General features: G+C 35.9%; 1 protein-coding gene across 3 annotated transcripts in view; it reads right to left on the minus strand.

The window, feature by feature from the left end:
- Positions 1–233: 233 nt before the first annotated feature.
- Positions 234–19,036, minus strand: part of LOC115209360 (epithelial splicing regulatory protein 1) — a 90,857-nt gene continuing 72,054 nt past the window's right edge. For 2 of the 3 annotated variants that reach the window (XM_029777732.2, XM_029777731.2), the window contains exons 9-14: positions 11,081–11,296; positions 8,657–8,905; positions 4,729–4,954; positions 2,300–2,574; positions 1,027–1,050; positions 234–793 (exon numbers count right to left, since the gene is read on the minus strand). In XM_029777732.2, coding sequence (XP_029633592.1) covers positions 635–793; positions 1,027–1,050; positions 2,300–2,574; positions 4,729–4,954; positions 8,657–8,905; positions 11,081–11,296 — 1,149 coding nt within the window. In that variant the 3' untranslated portion in view covers positions 234–634. The remainder of the gene's footprint in view (positions 794–1,026; positions 1,051–2,299; positions 2,575–4,728; positions 4,955–8,656; positions 8,906–11,080; positions 11,297–19,036) is intronic. The other variant, XM_029777734.2, reaches the window with a different exon arrangement.

Consider the following 19,036-nt stretch of genomic DNA (forward strand, 5'->3'; position numbering starts at 1 on the left):
GTGTGTATGTATAGTATATATATGTGTGCATATGTATGTGTGTATATATATATATATATATATATATATATATATATACACATATGTATATACACACACACACATATCATCATTTAACACCCAACTTCCATGCTGGGATGGGTTGCACTATATTTGCATATATATGCATATCGATATGTTCATGTATAATGTGTGCATGTATATAACTACATATATAATGACATATATGTGTGTGTGTGTGTGTGCATGTGTGTGTATGTATGTACATTGCTTTTTTTCTTATATTCTTTTTTCATTTTTTAGTGAATAAAATTTCCAGATCATAGATAACAGTCAACTCTTAAAAATATTACATAGATCATCAACGACAATTTCTCGTTTTCACAACTCTCATGGTTCGTTAATTAACCAAGACGTTAAAGTAACCAAGACTGAAACAGAGATGGGAGTGGGGTGGGGCAGGGGATGGGCATACGGAATACAATTTTTTTTTTGTTTATATTTTGTCATATTTCATTAGTTTTGCTTTTTAAATGCGAGTGGTATATAAGGATGGTTTCTGAAATGTCTTGGTTGCCTGAAGGAGAAATAAAGTTTTTAGAGTTAGAATCTTTCACATGAAAAAACATTAACATTATGCCATAAACAGCTCTATGTATCGGTTGCCAATGTTGTTTCGATTCCGTTCAGTAATGGCTCGCTCAGCTTCACAACGAGAACCAAAAGTGATGAGTGCATCACCGTTGGGGCGGCCATCTGTGTTTTGTTGGATCTGTACTGATTCTGGTGACACCTGCAATTCCAGAAAATGAAGATCGTTAACAATAAGGACTTGAATGGAAAGAATCTAAATGAATACCACTTAATACAAAATAAGATTACTTTATTTTTATTATTATTATTTTGTTTTGTTTTGCTTAAAAAATGTTAGAATGGACAAAAATTTACTTTGAAGAACAGAAAAAGCTTCACTACACCCAAGAAGCATGCAAAGCAAGCAAGTTGTAATAGAAGTGTGACATGTACCTGTGAGTTTCTTGACGAACTCTGCTACAAGAACCAAAATTAAAAGAGAAACAGCTGTAACATTTTTAAGGGTTGGAAAACAAAAGAAATAAGAAGAATTCAGACACTTTACAATCCTTCACCAAGCCAGCATCATTTTTTCGTTTTGTTTTGGGTTTTTTTTATACATTAAAAAAAGAATTGTCTCAAAGTGAAAAATTTTACAAAATATATTTGTTCCTAAAATTATGCCAAGTTGGCTGATTAAAACCAACTGAGGTTCTTAATCAGCCTAGGTTAATCCCAATGAAATATTAAACCACCTGGATATTAGGATTAGTTTGTTTCATCCCTTGTAAGTTAACAGCCGTACAGATATAATTTTATTGAAATGAAAAAAAAAATCAATTAAAAATAATTGGGCAGTGGGTGGGGGTCACCCTGAAGAAATAATTAGTGAGGTCACCCAAAAGGTATGATTTAGTGGAGCAGGGGTCACCAGAGGTAAGTTTTGTTGAGAAACTATTGTTTGTTTCAGTAGAATTTTCCCCACAAAAGCAAAAATTTTAAAATAGAAAATAAAATGAAGCAGAATTTTATTGGACTTCTCATTGAGTGTATGTGCATATCTAACTGGGACCACATTGGTTACAACAATAAAGAGTCAAATTGATCTGATCAAAGGAACAGCCTGCTCATGAAATTAACGTGCAACTGGCTGAGCACTCCACAGACACATGTACCCTTAACATAGTTCTCAAGGAGATTCAGTGCGAGACAGAATGTGACAAGGCTGGCCCCTTAGAATTACAAGTACAACTCATGTCTGTGAACAGAATGTACTGGAACATGAAATAAAGTGTCTTGTTCACAGATACCACTGGGAATTGAACTCACAGCCTTATGATTGTGAGCCAAATACCCTAACTGTTAATCCATGCACCCTCTCTAGCAACGTGCATGTATACATTGGAGGTAGATATACAGGGTTGGCCAAAAGTCACCCGACAGTAAATCGAAATTCCATAAATACTACCTGTATTTCTGTATTGATTCTAATAGAAAAAATGCGTCGCTCAAGAAGGACTTCAGTTTGAACAATTCCCATGATGTTTCTTATTTCGATGCTTTTATTGAATTCATTCAGTTGTTAAACATAAAAAATCTTGGAATTAAATGGCCTTGATTTACTGTCAGGTGACTTTTGGCCAACCCTGTACATTGCAGTCTTTTCAGAATAGAAAATAGTAAAGGAGTAGAGAAGCATGCTGTTTTAGAAATGAGTGGCACTTACCTCAGGGAATCCTTGGAAGAAGTTGACAATATCTTGGACAGATGAGTTATAGGGAAGACCTCTCATTACAACAACAGATGGACCATTTTGAGCATAGTAGGTCTGTGGGGAAACGGGTGGACTTGGGTACCAGTAAAAGACAGGAGGATAATATGAAGGTCGTGGAGGCAAGTGTGCCAAAGTTGGATGGGGAAAAGAAGGTACAGTTTGTGGAATATGACTGTAAGGAATTGCTCCTGTAAGTGCATTTGGTGTTGGAATGAGAGAAGTGCCATCTAGAAAAAAAAACATACAAAAAAAATGGTTCAGGAGTGAGATAAAATTCAAGGTAAAACTATAAGGATGGAGAGGAAGGAAGTGAAGAATATGGTATCTGAGACATTGATTGTAAAAGACTTTCTAACAAGAGCCTTTAGAGCAGTGATTCTCAACCATTTTTTGCCTTTGGACCAATTTGATTCCTGTTCTACTCTACTGGACCCTCACAGCTATTCGATGTTTAAAAAATTTCCATTATATTTTGTTAGAATTAAATATTATAAATTGTAAAAAAAAATTCAGTTCTATATTTGAAAGATGAGGAATTATGTACATTATTTATGTTATTTACATTTGATGGATATTTGTTCTCATCTTGTTTGCTGTTAACACTACTTTTTGGCTGATGTACTCTCCAGCCTTCATCAAGTGTCCTGGAGGTATTTCGAACCTGGATTTTCATTCCTAAGGTACTTTTCTGATGTTGTTGTTATTATTATTATTATTATTATTATTATTATTATCATTATTATCATTATTCAAGTCATAGCCTGGAATCAAACTTGGAATCTTGGGGTCAGTAGCCCATGCTCTTAACCACTACGCCCTTGGGGTTAGTAGCCGGCACTCTTAACCACGACGCTTATATCCCCACAGGCATATGGCGTAGTGGTTAAGAGTATGGGCTACTAATCCCAAGATTCCAAGCAGTAATCTGAACAACAACGACGACGTTGTCGTCATCATCGGAATTATACCTTAGGAATGAGAACCCTGGTTCAAAAATCCCTCAGGACACCTGATGAAGGCTGGAGGGTATATCAGCCAAAACGTTATGTTAACAACAAAGATGAGGATAAATATCTGACAAATGTAAATAATGTAAATACAAAAAAGTGTTAAAGACATTTTGTGTGCTGTAGAAATATAACTGGTTTATTGCACATATTTTTAAACAGCAAAATTTTATGTGCGCTGTGGATGAGAAGCACTGCTTTGGGGAGAGGAAATATAAGGAAAATAATGTTAGCTATAGAATACTGGGACTACAAATAATTGTTACATGAAAAGCAAGTCTTCGGTGCTGTTGCTATCCCAAGAGTCCAATCATCTTTGGTTATAAATATCTAATGTATTACATCTGTGTTGGAAATGGACTGCATTTGCCAGAATATAAGCTACCCATATTCTATAAGGACATTTTGCGGAAAAAAATAAATCTATTATATATTTTGTTATGCACTAATGGAAATATATTTTAAAGTGGTTTTTGTAAGGGAAAATGTATGATTCTCTACATGTAAATACAATATTCTGACCGTATACTAAAATAAGGTATGGAATCATAAATTGATCATAAACTGTTATGAGAGTACTCTGTGTTAACTTTATCTTGTTTCAGATTAACTGTACAATTCAGTTCTATATTTAAGAGATGAGGTATTATGTACATTATTTACATTTGATGGATATTTATCCTCATCATGTTTGTTAACACGTTTCAACTGATATGCTCTCCAGCCTTCATCAGGTGTCTTGGGGAAATTTCGAACCTGGGTTCTCATTCCTAAGGTATTTTTCAATATTATTATTATTATTATTATTTTTATTCAGGTCCCTGCTGGGAATCAAACTCGGAATCTTGGGGTTAGTAGCCCATGCTCTTAATCACTATGCCATATGCATAATAACATCGAAAAATACCTTAGGAATGAGAACCCAGGTTCAAAATTACCCCAAGACACCTGATGAAGGCTGGAGGGTATATCAGCCAAAACGTTGTGTTAACAACAAACAAGATGAGGACAAATATCCATCAAATGTAAATAATGTAAATAATAGAATAATAGAATAAATACCAGACTTTAAAAAAAATAAAAAAGAAAAGAAATATTAGGGCCAATTCATTCAACTAAGAATTTCTACAAAGTGGTGCTCCAGAATGGCCACAGTCAAATGATTGGAACAAGTAAAAGATAAAAGTAAAGAGTAATAATTACTGTTCCTAACAGACCAATTCTCATCTGGCTCCCTATCTATGGCACTGGGTCCCCCATCCTTATTGCTACAATAGACACTGGGTAATTTTTGAATACATTCAAAATCAAAAACTGCTTCTTATACATCAGGAAATACTGTAATCAAACGATGGTAAAAGTTCTTTGTCTTACGTGGTGGTGCAAACATTGGACGTGGCATTATGGGAGGATGAGATGGAAGTATGGTTGGAACGCCGTTGGCCAAAACAAGGTTCATATCATCTGCAGAGCACTGAATGACATCTATGACGCGCTTCTTGTTGGAAAAAATCATAGGTTTTTTGTGTTTGTTGATGCCTGTCATGTGTGCTGAATCTTCAGAGTTCATCTGTATGAAAGCTTCTCCAGAAAGTTCACCCTGAAGGAAAAAGAGGTTTAAAGGTACAGACTACAAATTGTTGGTATTTCTTTTTATTAAAGACAGAATGTAACGTTATCAATGTCATTTTAATGTTTCCTTTTTCATACTTGTAATGGGTTAGACAAAATTCATTGAAGCAAATTTCTTTATGGCTGGATGCTTTTTCTGTCACTAACCTTCACCTTATTTACATTATTTACTTTTGATGGATATTTGTCCTCATCTCATTTGTTGTTAACACAACATTTCAGCTGATATACCCTCCAGCCTTTATCAGGTGTCTTGGGGAAATTTCCAATCTGGGTTCTCATTCCTAAGGTATTTTTCGATATTATTATTATTATTATTATTATTATTATCATTATCATTATTATTATCATTATCATTATCATTATTATTATTATTATTGTTATTATTATTATTCAGGTCACTACCTAGAATCAAACTCCGAATCTTGGGGTTAGTAGACTGCACTCTTACACCATAATGATAATAAGATCAAAAAATACCTTAGAAATGAGAACCCAGGTCCGAAATTTCCCCAAGACACTTGATGAAGGCCGGAGGGTATATCAGCCAAAACGTTGTGTTAACAACAAAGATGAGGACAAATATCCGTCAAATGTAAATAATGTACATAATTCCTCATCTCTTAAATATAGAACTGTATATCCTTCACGTGTCTTTAAGTTAGATAATACGTGACAGTTTATTACTGGTTTCACAGACGTTGGCAAATATTTTGTTTGCTAAATCACATAAACAAGAGTTATCACTCCTGTTTAGATCCGTTGATCTGGGGGTAGCTTTGACTGTTGAGACACTAACACATTGGATCACAAAGGAGTCTCAAAGATGGCTTACCTCAATGAATCAAGTGTGTTGTGAACACACATTGTCTGAAAGGAGAAGTTGTTCTCTCAAGTCATAATACTACAGTGATTAACATATTTACATTCTTAATATGCTGAAATGTATTAAGAATGAAAATGACTGTCGTTGTTGCACTTAAATAAATTATGGTAAAAAGATTTACTTCAGATATAGTTACAAAAATAGAACCAGGTTGAAGTAGGATGAAATTAAAAAGTTAATCACCGTTTTGCTTCACTGAACCACTACAAAGACAAGACAGAAATGAGGAGAAAATATATTAAGGAAAGTAGGCATGGCTCTGTGGTAAGTAGCTTACTTCTCAACCACATGGCTCCAGGCTCATTCCCACTGCATGGCACCTTTGGCAAGTGTCTTCTACTATAACCTTAGGCCAACCAAAAGTTTTGGGGCTGGATTTAGTAGACGGAAACGAAAGGAACCCATTGTGTATGTGTGTGTGTGTATATATATATATATATATATATATATATATATATATATATACAGTTGCAGTCAAAATGTTCAGAACGGCATTGTTTTCGTTAGAAAAGTAGGTATAATTTTTTATCAAAGTTGTTTTCTATTCTATAATTTTCACAGACAATAAATACGATATTAATTGTTATTGTCTGAGATTTTGGTGTAATGTGAGAGGATAAAGTTATGGATGATTTAGGGATTTACTGCAAAACCCATGCTGGCCAAAATGATCAGAACGGTTGAAAAAATAACAAAATAATCAAAAATGACAGCGAATACTGGAATTATTTAATATTTAGTGTGAAGCTCTTTAGCTTCAATCACACTTTGACATCTTCAACTGCATGAGGAAATTAAATTTTCAATTTCTTGCTGGGTGAACTTATTTCATTCTTCCTGAAGGGCATTCCATAATTGCTCAGTTGTTTTAGGATTTTTGGCTTTCGAACGTTCTCCTAGAATATTCCACACATTTTCAATAGGATTGAGATCTGGGCTTTGAGCAGGCCAATCCATAACAATAACCTTTTCAGCCTTGAGAAAGTTCATGACCACCTTAGTCTTGTGACATGGAGCATTGCCCTGCATGAATATGGGTGATTGCTTAGTTGAATTTCTCAGCACAGGCAAGGCATGATCTTTTACAAGTTGTTTATAAACTCCTGCATTTACCTTTCCATGTAATCGCACCAAAAGGCCCACACCATCTCCAGATATCATCCTCCAAACCATGACACTTCCTCCGCCGAATTTAACACTAGTCTTAAGGCATTTAGGCGACAATTTTTCACCTACTTTTCGATGAACGTACCTTTTCCCATCTGAGCCAAATAACATAAACTTAGATTCATCACTGAAATGCACCGTTTGCCATTTTTCTTGAGACCACAACACATGTTCGGTTGCAAAGATAAGACGACACTTTTTATTCTTGGAGCTGATCATTGGCTTCACTGCAGGTGCTCATGCTTGTAGGTCATGTTCAACTAAACGATGAGACACAGTTTTTCGAGATAAAGTTTTCTTCAGTACAATGCTCATTTCCCGAGAAACAGCAGCAGCAGTTTTAAATCTGTCCATTTTAACCAACTTTACCATAGCACGATCTCTCTTGGTCGTTTTTCTTGGCCTACCTGTAGACTTTCTTGCTTCACACGAACTACAATCATCGTAGACCTTAAGAATACCGTGAACAACACTTTTTGACTTGTTAACAATCTTTGCAATAGACCCAATACTTAACTTATCCTTTTTTTGAAGCTTAATAATCTGCTGACGAATTGGTAACGGAGTAAGTGGCATTATATTAACAAAGTACACTGCAGATATTCTTACTAATGATTAGTAAACGAACCGTCATGTAAACAAATTCAAAACATTAGGGTTCGCCGGTTAAATATACTAAAACACGGAGTAAAAGCAACTGTTCTGATCATTTTGGCCACCATGGATTTTGCAGTAAATCACTAAATCATCCATAACTTTTGTATTATCCTCTCAAATTACACCAAAATCTCAGAAATCTGTGAAAATTATAGAATATAAAACAACTTTGATAAAAAATTATACCTACTTTTCTGACGAAAACAATGCCGTTCTGAACATTTTGGCCGCAACTGTATATATATATATATATATATATATATATATATATCAACCCCGGACTTATTTTTTGTAAGCCTAGTACTTATTCTATTGGTCTCTTTTGCCGAACCGCTAATTTATGACAGCATAAACACACCAACATCGGTTGTCAAGCGATGGTGGGCAGACAAACATACACACACACACACAAATATGACAGGCTTCTTTCAGTTCCCATCTACCAAATCTACTCACAAGGCTTTGGTTGACCTGAGGGTATAGAAGACACTTGCCCAACATGCTATGCAGTGGAACTGAACACGGAACCATGTGGTTGGGAAGCAAGCTACTTACCACACAGCCATTCCTGTACCCATATATCTATGAGTGAGTGTATTTGTGTCTGTGTTTATTTCCCATTATCACTTGACAAGAGGTGTTGGTTTGTTAACATCCCTGTAACTTAGTGGTTCGGTAAAAGAGTGATAGAATAAGTACCAATCTTTAAAAAGAAATAAGAACTGGAGTCATTTCATTTGACTAAAATTCTTCAAAGCGGTGCCCCAGCATGGCCTCAGTCTAATGACTGAAACTAGTAAACAACAGAAGATAATGAAAGGAAACAGGAAGAGCAGAAATAAGAGGCAAGTAGAGAGAAGGGGACGGACAGAGATGACCAACATAGAAGAGAGGTTAAGGGGAAAAGAAGAGATAAAGAGAGAAGAGAGTGAAAATAAGGGGTGAAGCAGACCTACTCACATTAGCACCATAAACCATATGAACTCCTTGATAAACAATAAATTGGGAATATTCTCCAAGGTAAGTCAAGATATCAGTGACATGGGCCCCAGTTGGAAGGTTTCGTAACCGTATACAGTCGCGCTTGCGAGATGCAGAAATCATGTTGTGTGGTACCAAAGGCCCAGATGTTGGATGTGTAGCTATCAGTGGTGGAAGAGCAGTTTCCTGTTGTTCAGGGTTCCTTGGGTCCATGCTACGGTTTAGCACCTACAACAAACAAAACAACATTGTATAGAGATTTATCTTGGTTAAACTTAACCAGGTGCCTTGTAGTATTTGGAGGAAATTCCTTCTTCTATTGGTAAACATTTTATATAAGTAATTGTTACATTATGAACTCTCTAACATTCAGTGCAACTGTTTCACTTTTTTTCTGTATCCTATTGGTTCTTTTAAAGGTCAAGTTAGCACCACATTCTTTTGAAGATCTTAGTAATTAACTTAGAGTCACAATGTGTCTAATGTCTCGGTGAGTAACAACAGGCTAGATATAATAGAAATAGTATTGGTTTCAAAATTTGGCTCAAGGCCAGCAATTTTAAGGGAGAGTGCTAGTTGATTACATTGACCCCAGAGCATAACTGGTACTATTTTATCGCCCCCCCCTCCAAATGATGAAAGGCAAAAATCAACCTCAGCAGAATTTGAACTCAGAACATAAAGATGGACAAAATGCCACTTAGAATTTTGCCTGGCATGCTAACAATTCTTTTCTACATTAGGCACAAGGCCTGAAATTTTTTTTTTGGGGGGGGGCAGTTGATTTGGTCGACAGCAGTACGCAACTGGTACTTAATTTATTAACCCCGAAAAGATGAAAGGCAAAGTCAACCTTGGCAGAATTTGAACTCAGAATGTAAAACACAGACAAAATACACTTGGCGTGCTAACATTTCTGACAGCTTACTGACCTAAATAGAAATAATATTAATCTCTGTTATGGTAATTACTTTGCTTTCTTCCAAACAGTCAACATTAAACAGATATATGTATGTGGTTGTGTGTATTTAGAACCAGCAGTCTCTGTCAACAAATATGATCTAGTAATTTACACTATGCTTTCACTCATTGTTTTAGGTGCCTGTATAGTCACAAGCAGTCATAAGATACCTTGTTGACTCAGTCACCCTTTAACCCAGCAGCATGTCCAGGAAGAGAGAGGGAGAGAGAGAGAGAGATGCATTTCTTGTTGGACAGACTGGAGCAATATAAAATGAATTGAATCTTTGCTCAAGAGTACAATGCACTGAAGCCTGGTCCTAGAATTGAAGACTTGATATAATTATGAGCTGAATAACTTAACTCCTAGGCCTTGTATCTTCACCCACACCCACACAGACAAGCAGATCTGTAGATGCATGTGTAATATTCCAAGACATTTTGGACATCAAAATACAAAAACATGAAGTCTCCACTTTCTTAATTAACCTTAGATATAGTACCTGAAACTTTGGTATGAAATTTTCAGTTTTCATTACCAAATATGGTAATTTAAAATGAAGTCATCATCGTCATCATTATCATTATTGTCATATAACATCTGCTCTCCATGCTGGCATGGGTTGGATGGTCTGACCAGGACTGGCAAACCAGGAGGCTGCATCAGGCTCCAGTCTGATTTGGCATGGTTTCTACAGCTTGATGCCCTTCCTAACACCAACCACTCTGAGAGTATAGTGGGTGCTTTTACGTACCACCGGCATGGGAGCCAGTCAGACGGCACTGGCATCAACCATGCTTGAATGGTGCTATTTATGTGCCACTGGCAAGGGGGCCAGTCAGGTGGCACTGGCATCTGCAATGACTGCGATTTCACTCAGTTCAACAGGTCTTCACAAGCATAGCATATTGCCCAGCCACTGAAGGGTGCTTTTGAATGGGCCAGTTGTGTGACACTGGCATCAGCCACGACTACAATCTCACTTGGCTTGCTGGGTCTTCTCAAGCAAGGCATATCTCCAAAGGTCTTGGTTGCCTGTCATTGCCTCTCTGAGGCCCAACTTTCGAAGGTCAGCTTCAAAGTAAATAATAATAATAATAATTTTACTAAACATACCAGTTCTTCTACTTTTTTCTAATCACGTATTTTGATCAGTAATAGCTACATTAAACCAGTTTTCAGGAAATTTTTCTCATAATTTCTACGGGAGTTGACTCTTTTATGACCAGCTTTTTTTCACAGAACTTTCAAGATAAATAGAAATCTTTTCATTGAAATCTATCCTACAATATATATTTTTGTTCTCATTATCATGTTTTATCAGGTTTTATTGTGATAGTTAATGTAAATATTTTCTTTGTAACAACAACCCAACCTATTTTGTAAGTCAATAGTCGTGGAAGGGTTATTCAGTGGTTGAACTGGGACAGCAACTCGCTTACCTGCTGTACTTCGGCCATTGTGCTTTTGAACAGCTCGATGTAGCGTGTTCCCATCGTGTCTCGGTGTTTCTTAAGTGCCTTGGAAGCTTCTTCTTCTGAACTGAATAAAACAAAGGCATCTCCAGTCGATCGACCATCTGGATAATAAACAAACAGAATGCCTTCTTCTCCATCAAGGACATTGCAAGGATTAGGTTCTCGGGTAAAAAATTCCAGCTACAAGAAAAGAAGAAACAAAGGAGATTCAGAATATATTATAAAAAGGAAAATTAAAGGGTGTGGGGTAAAGAACAAAAGGAAGCCAGTCTGATTGTATGAGTTAATGCTACAAGAAGCCCGCTTTCACCTGAAATTGTTAACACACTAGCACAGATCCAGGTTATTTAGAAAGTATATCTGCAACCATGTCAGCTTGTAAATGAAGAGTATATATTTAGAGGGGGCCGTTATTATTGTTGAACAAAACAAAACACCCTTGTAGTTTATTTCCAAGAAAGACAAGTATTAATCGATAAAAAACTAAAAGGATTATCAGAAACAGAAGAGAATATACCATTTTATTACATAGGACAATCGTATGTCTCAGAGAGGAGGCTTATAATGTTGAGGTCATTAAAGATAAGTTGTATAACAAGTTAATTCACTGAAGCTTCTGGAATTTTATGAGATGAAGAAATATAAACACTCTTTTCATGGTCCTTTTTCAGAAACAAAAAAAAAGGATGAATTTCCTCTCATTCTACTATTACAGACTTTATTCTAGATATTCCATCTCTATTATAAATATTTTTACATTCCTTGCCCTTTGGTGCGTTTCTATTTCTACACTCCTGTTAATGTACATTGCCTGCCTGCCTGCATTCATAAATACATACATACATAACCAGATTGAAGACCAAAATATTAAAAAAACAACCAAAGTATTAAAAACAAAAGTAAAAAAGGTTCCAGACCATTTTGCAGCAATGGAAGGAAACGGAATTTAACTGACCCCTGCAGAAATCTGAATAATGAGACCAGCGTCAAATTTTCCTACTCTCTACATAGTTTCAGTTCTTTAGTTTATTTTAGACTTCCCAGTCAAGACCATGCTGGAACATCCCTCATTATTGTCTTACAAAATTATCACTTACACCTGATAAATTTTAATGAACTCCTGTGGCTAACAAACCCTTCATGATCAATAATTATGTAATTAATTATTTCTTACATATATTTTCTTAAATTTTGTTGAAAAAGAATAGAGCTGAGACTAGTAAATTCCTGTTTGTAAATTATTGAACTATTCTCAGTAAAAAAAAAAAAAGAGCAAGAAATGGTTTTATTCTGAATTTGCTGTTTGAAAAGTATCCGCTAAGTGACATAATTGATGTTTTGGTCGTATTACGATTTAATTAACTCGCTCTTTGACATAACTAATCCTCTGGTCACATTATGACATAATTAGTTCATTAGTTACTCACTTAATATAATTGACCCTTTGGTTACACAGTGATATTAATTTACCCATTGATCAGCCTACAGCTTAATTAATTTATTCCCTGTTTATAATGGTTATTCTTTGACATAACTCACTGATCACTCTAAGATGTAATTAAAACATTAAACACTCTAGATATGTTTAACCCATTAGTCACTCTTTGTCATAATTAACTCATTGGTTATTCTAAGACATAAATAACCCACTGGTAACTCTACAACATAACTACCCCATTGGTAATGGTGCAATTATACACAATGACCACTCCTTGGTCATTCTATGCTGTAGTTAACCGATTGATCACACTATTATATTTATCCTATTTCGGAGCTATAAGTTATCATTATTTATTTACTCTTACACTGTTATTTGTAGTAATAAACTGGTGAATTTCCAGGCAGTATTATATTTTTAACACTGTGGACACTGCCAGATTGAATGGTACTGCCCAAGTATCAAAACCATAATGACATCTGTTTGGACAGCTGATGATGGGAATGCACATATGCAAGATTCTGAATTCATTATATCTTAGTCTTGTTATTCTGTGTTATTCTTCATTTTTGTAACCTAATTAAGCTTGGACAGTGCTTAGATTCTGGTGCCTAGTTTTGAGAAGTTCTGTGGTATACAGTTAGCTCAGTGGTCACTCTATAATTAGCCCACTAACCTAATTATCCACTGGTCACTATGGTGCAATTAACTCTCAATCATGCTATAGAATAGTTAACCCATTCGTTACTACTCTTTGACATAATTAACCTCAGGACACACTGATATAATTAACGCCCTACTTACATTATGATTTGCTTAATTGTTGAGTGATAGAAAAATGGAAACAGTAAAAATATCAATTTTGACCAAACAGGCCAATATAAGTTCCTGTGAGTTATCAAAAGCTGATAGATCACAGTTCCAGCAGATATTGCCAATAAGGCTCAGTGTGTCAGAAGCTAAATACACTTCACTCGATATTGAATAAAGCATCAAGGAAACTTCACTATTCAATCTATCTGCAGTGATTTTAATATACTACCAAAGTCTCAAACAAAGAAAAACGAAAGAATATTATAAAGAAAATAGTCCTCTGCTTAAAGAAATAGATATTTGCTGTATAAAAACATTTACCACTACAAAAATAGCTGGTATCTATCTAAATTAGAAAAAAAAAGGTATTTATATAAGAAAAAGACAGGTATCTACATAACAAAAACAAGCACCTATGTATCAAAAGATGGCTGTATTCCATATACAGAAGAGGTATCTATGTAAGGAAGAGATGTCTATATAAAAAGCAGAGTGTTTTCGTTCTCAAATGGGCAGAACAAGCAAAAATTTGGTTAATAGATAAACCCACAACCTTTTAAATGAATTAGCAAAGAAGCAAAGGAATTCACTTGAAGATTAAAAGAACCCATTTTTAGTATCAGATCCTTAGCCTGGATGTGTGCTAGTATAAAATCCAACTAAATATTGGTAAAAAAAGTCAAAAAATAAGTAAATAAAAGACATGAAGTATTAAACACCATAGTCCCAAAACTACCACCGCCCGCACACCAATGAAACCGCGCCTCACTAATGTAGTAGAACTGGAGAAACTGGCATCAAACGGAACCTTGCAAATGGCCAAACACAGTGTGACAATGTTAGCACAAACATTGATTATAAAAAGTTGACCATTTGTTGTGCCGGCACCGATACTGCCATAGGTAAAAAATCCGATCCACAGCCAGTTATACCTGATAATTCCTGACCCTATCCACTTACCTGGGTGCAGTTTTAGCTTTACAATAGCTTAAGCTCAATTTAGTCAGGGCGCTGAAAGGAACATAAAATAGTTAGATAATTAAGTGGTCGCCATTTTCAGTATTGTTGTCAATGGCATTAAACCAAAAGACAACTTTTGACATTACAAGATGCTTCCTACAAGTGAAGAAATCCATAACAATTCACTATTTTTCATAGTATATTCCATCTTTAGATGTTTTAGATTCCAATTCATTTATGTTCATTGAATTCTTCCACAGGTAGAGGAATCTGTTTCTTGGAGGTCAAAGTTTCAATGAAAATTCTTCAAGATTCAAAAGTGTCTTTTGTCTGATGAATCTATTGTTTTTCAGTTTTTTTTTTTTTTGGTATTTTCACTGTAAAATGCCGAACCAAATTCTAGACTTATCATGGGTTCATTTTTCTTTTTTCTTTCTTTCTCTTTCTTTTAATTTTTTTTATAATCTTTGTTGAATAAAATTTGATTGGACTAAAACAAATACTAATTCTCGTTAAAAAAAAATTAAGTATGCCAAGCTTTGGCAATTCTTTAGATGATAAAACAAATAAAAAAAGAATTGGTAAATGTGAAAAATACAAAAAAGAAAAAGACAGATGTAAGTACCAGTACAGAAATGTTATAGTTTTTTTTGATATGATATTCTGAAAATAACCAAAGAATTAAATCTCCAAGACAATGAAAAACAGTGAATAGTCAAATCAAAACTAATCAAAGAGTGGTATAAAGAAGTTCTATTTTGGGATTGAAAGTTAAATTCTTTATTTTATGCATTTTATATTGCAAATGCTGAATAAGACCATTGTTGTTCATAGATTTCCAAAGACGAAAATTTCCTTGGAAATCTAATTCCAGAGAGACAAACATCACTGGTCCATTAAGTAGAGTTACAAGACAAGGTATGTGGAACACAATGAGGTAAAATAAGTACAATGGGATATAAAGTACCTGGATTTTCATTTGGAAGTACCTGTTGATCAATTTACTGCTCTCTCACATTATATATATATATGTGTGTGTATATATATGTATATGTATGTATATATATGCAAATAAGTAACAAGGATGTCCAGGTCTGGACATTCTTGTTACTTATTTGCTTTTTATTCACCTAACTTTGAGCTGTGTGGACAATACCAGACTGACATGGTGCCTCCACTTAAGTACCTAATTCAACTGAATCTTAATTTATATATATATATATATATATATATAATATATATATATAATACTTTTGTGTGTATATATATATATACACACATAAATATGCATATATATACACACATACACACCCACATATATATATTTATATATACATACACATGCACACACACATATATACATATATGTCCCCTAAATCCTTCTTCAGCCGAGTGAGCTTAATGTTGCAGGCGCTCATGGGTGCTGTCGCCACATATAAAGCACCTATGCTGATGCCGCATAAAAAAGTCATGCAGTCCACTCTGCAAAGTGGTTGCCATTAAGAAGAGCTTCCAGCCATAGAAACCATGTCAAAACAGACGGAGAGCCTGACCACTATGGAAAACAGACATTAAATGACAATGATGATGATGATGACCTACATCAAAATATATATACTTTCAGACACATACTTATGGACATACACACTCACATTCATACATACACACATATACGCAAACATACACACATACATTCGAAAACTTAGGAAGGGCATCCAGCTGTAGAAACTTTGCCAGATCAGATTGGAGCCTGGTGAAGCCTACTGCCTTGCCAGCCCTCTATCAAACCGTCCAACCCATGCCAGCATGGAAAATGGACGTTAAACGACGACGATGAAGAAGACAATCTATCAATCCATCCACACACACACACAGACACATATATTCATCTATTCATTTGGTTAAATAATTGCCTTACTACCAATCTCAAGAAGCCAGAAAGAACATACCTAATCAAGTGATATACAGATACATGCAATCAAAAGCACTGTCAAAATGTGTAAAACATTCATAAAGTCCAGTATGCAATAAGATCTATGCTTGCTCCCCCCATATGTGCCTGTGCACATGCACTTAATACATGCATTATGAGCTTCCATCTCCTACATTCCAGTTACACTTTTTATCTCAACACCTTTGTCTTTCATTAATCAGTTACACTGAAGGGAGTTTGTCTCATTTCTCTCCAAACTCCACAAATCTCTGAAGAGCCATGTCACTCAACTAGGCAGCAGCACATTTTGTATATAATCATTGAACAATCGGTCCTTCACTTTGAAAGAGAGACCCTTGATGATTATAGTTCTGCACCAGAATCTTTCCTTGTTCTTACATTGCTTACATTTCCAGTGCTAAAGGGATCTCCCAAATAACAGAAGCTATCAACAACCTACTTCTAGAGGACTTTCTGACCATACGAATGAGGCTGGTGCCAGTGCCCCCTGATTGGCTCCCATGCCAGTGGCACATAAAAAGCACCATCTGAACTTGGCTGATGCCAGTACTCTCTGATTGGCTCCCATGCCAGTATCCCCGACTGACCCCCCCGTGCCGATGGCACATAAAAAGCACCATCCAAATGTGATCAATGCCAGGCCCGACTGACTGGTTCCTGTGCCGGTGGTACATAAAAAGTACCCACTACACTCTCGGAGTACTTGGTGTGAGGAAGGGCATCAAGCTGTAGAAATATTGTCTGATCAGATTGGAGCCTGGTGCAGCTGCTGGCTCTCCAGACCTCAGTCAAACTGTCCAACCCATGCCAACATGGAAAATGGACATTAAACAATCATGATGACAATGGAGTTAATCTCACATGGATTCTTACTGTTTTCAACTCTTATGCATTTCTCATATCCGACGCCTAACTTTATTGTCAACCTGTTTGTACTCCTTTGTGAGATGAAACTTTGCTATGATTACACTGTACGGAGTTCCTACCAACTCCTTTTCTGCATACTGAGTATAGCTACTGTCCTGTTTTCTTTCCAGCTAATTAAAATTTCAGCATTTGTTATGTTTCCTTTGAGACCTCTTAATTCTTGGTTTTGCTCCCAAATTTGGAACTTTCTTGCTAAATATTTGACTAATTCAACAAGAACAAGGTAATTGGCTTACAGGGGTATATACAGAGAACTGGTTGTAAATTCCCTTTTCATGGCAAGTGTTTGAGAAGACCTATCAGGCCAAGTAAAATCATAGCCACGGCAGATACCGGTGTAATGCAAATGGCACCCATGTCAATGGCACATAAAAGCACTCATTACACTCTCGTTGACGTTAGGAAGGGCATCCAGCCATAAAAAAAAAAAACCTCAAATCAGACTGGAGTCTGGTGCAGCCTGCCAACTTGTCAGCCTTGCTCAAACTCCCCGATCCATGCCAGCATGGACAATGGATACTAAATGATGATGATGATGATCAGTGGGGTAAAAATTGAACCTTAATGTACACCAACTTGTATCTTGAATTGCTTGCTGATCACACTCCTTTCACCAAGCTGATGGCCTGAAAACTCTCTGAACCCACTAGCAAAATTCAGAGTAGCATTAGACTGACTTGATATATATATATATATATAACTCCAAGAAAGTTAGAGATTGTGAATCCAACCCACTAAGAGATAATATCTATCTAATATACTGCTGGTAGAATGAATTTATATATATATATATATATATATATATAAATATAGGGATGGTATTATTAAAATACCATCAGAAGTGGTAAGCGAATTATCAGCTGTACAGGCAAATTAATAAAATATACACATACAATATTAGATATGTACATATATACACAAGGCTACTACATGAGTACCTATATCGCTAATGATAGAAGTCAAAAAATACTTCTGTACCACTGAATAGTCACAAATCTATTACAGACTAGATAGGGAAATATATATATATCTTTTATCCTTTACTTTTTTCAGTCACAAGACTGTGGCCATGCTGGAGCACCACCTTGAAGAAGTTTTAGTTGAATGAATCAACCCCACTGCTAATTTTTTATTTTAAGCCTAATACTTATTCTATCAGTCCCTTTTGCTGAACCACTAAGTTACAGAGATGTAAATGCATGATCCCCGGTTGTCAAAAAGTGGTGGAGGACAAACAGAGACACAAAGACATACTCACACACACACACACATACAGTTTGTGTGTACCAAATCCCTTAAAAAGTAAAATATGTACCTGTGTGACTAGCATAAAGTGTGTGTGTGTATATATATGTATGCATGTATATGTATATACATAAAAAGCACCATCTGAATGTGGCTGATGCCAGTACCACCTTGACTGGCTTCTGAGCTGGTGGCACGTAAAAGGCAGCAACCAATAATGGTCGTTGCCAGCCTCCTCTGGCCCCTGTGCCGGTGGCACGTAAAAAGCACCCACTACACTCTCAGAGTGGTTGGCGTTAGGAAGGGCACCCAGCTGTAGAAACACTGCCAGATCAGACTGGAGTCTGATGCAGCCTCCTGGCTTCCCAGACCCCAGTCGAACCGTCCAACCCATGCCAGCAGAGAAAACCGACGTTAAACGATGATGATACATGTAGGCATTGTAGGCAGATATCTAGGCTATAGAAGAAGACAATTGTCCAAGGTAACACACAATGGAACTGAACCTGGAACCACATGATATGAGTGCAAACTTCTTACTACACAGCCACGCCTATATAAATTTACTTATTCAACTCTTCGC

This window comes from Octopus sinensis, linkage group LG3, assembly GCF_006345805.1.
Source record: "Octopus sinensis linkage group LG3, ASM634580v1, whole genome shotgun sequence".
Taxonomy (NCBI): Eukaryota; Metazoa; Mollusca; class Cephalopoda; order Octopoda; family Octopodidae; genus Octopus; species Octopus sinensis.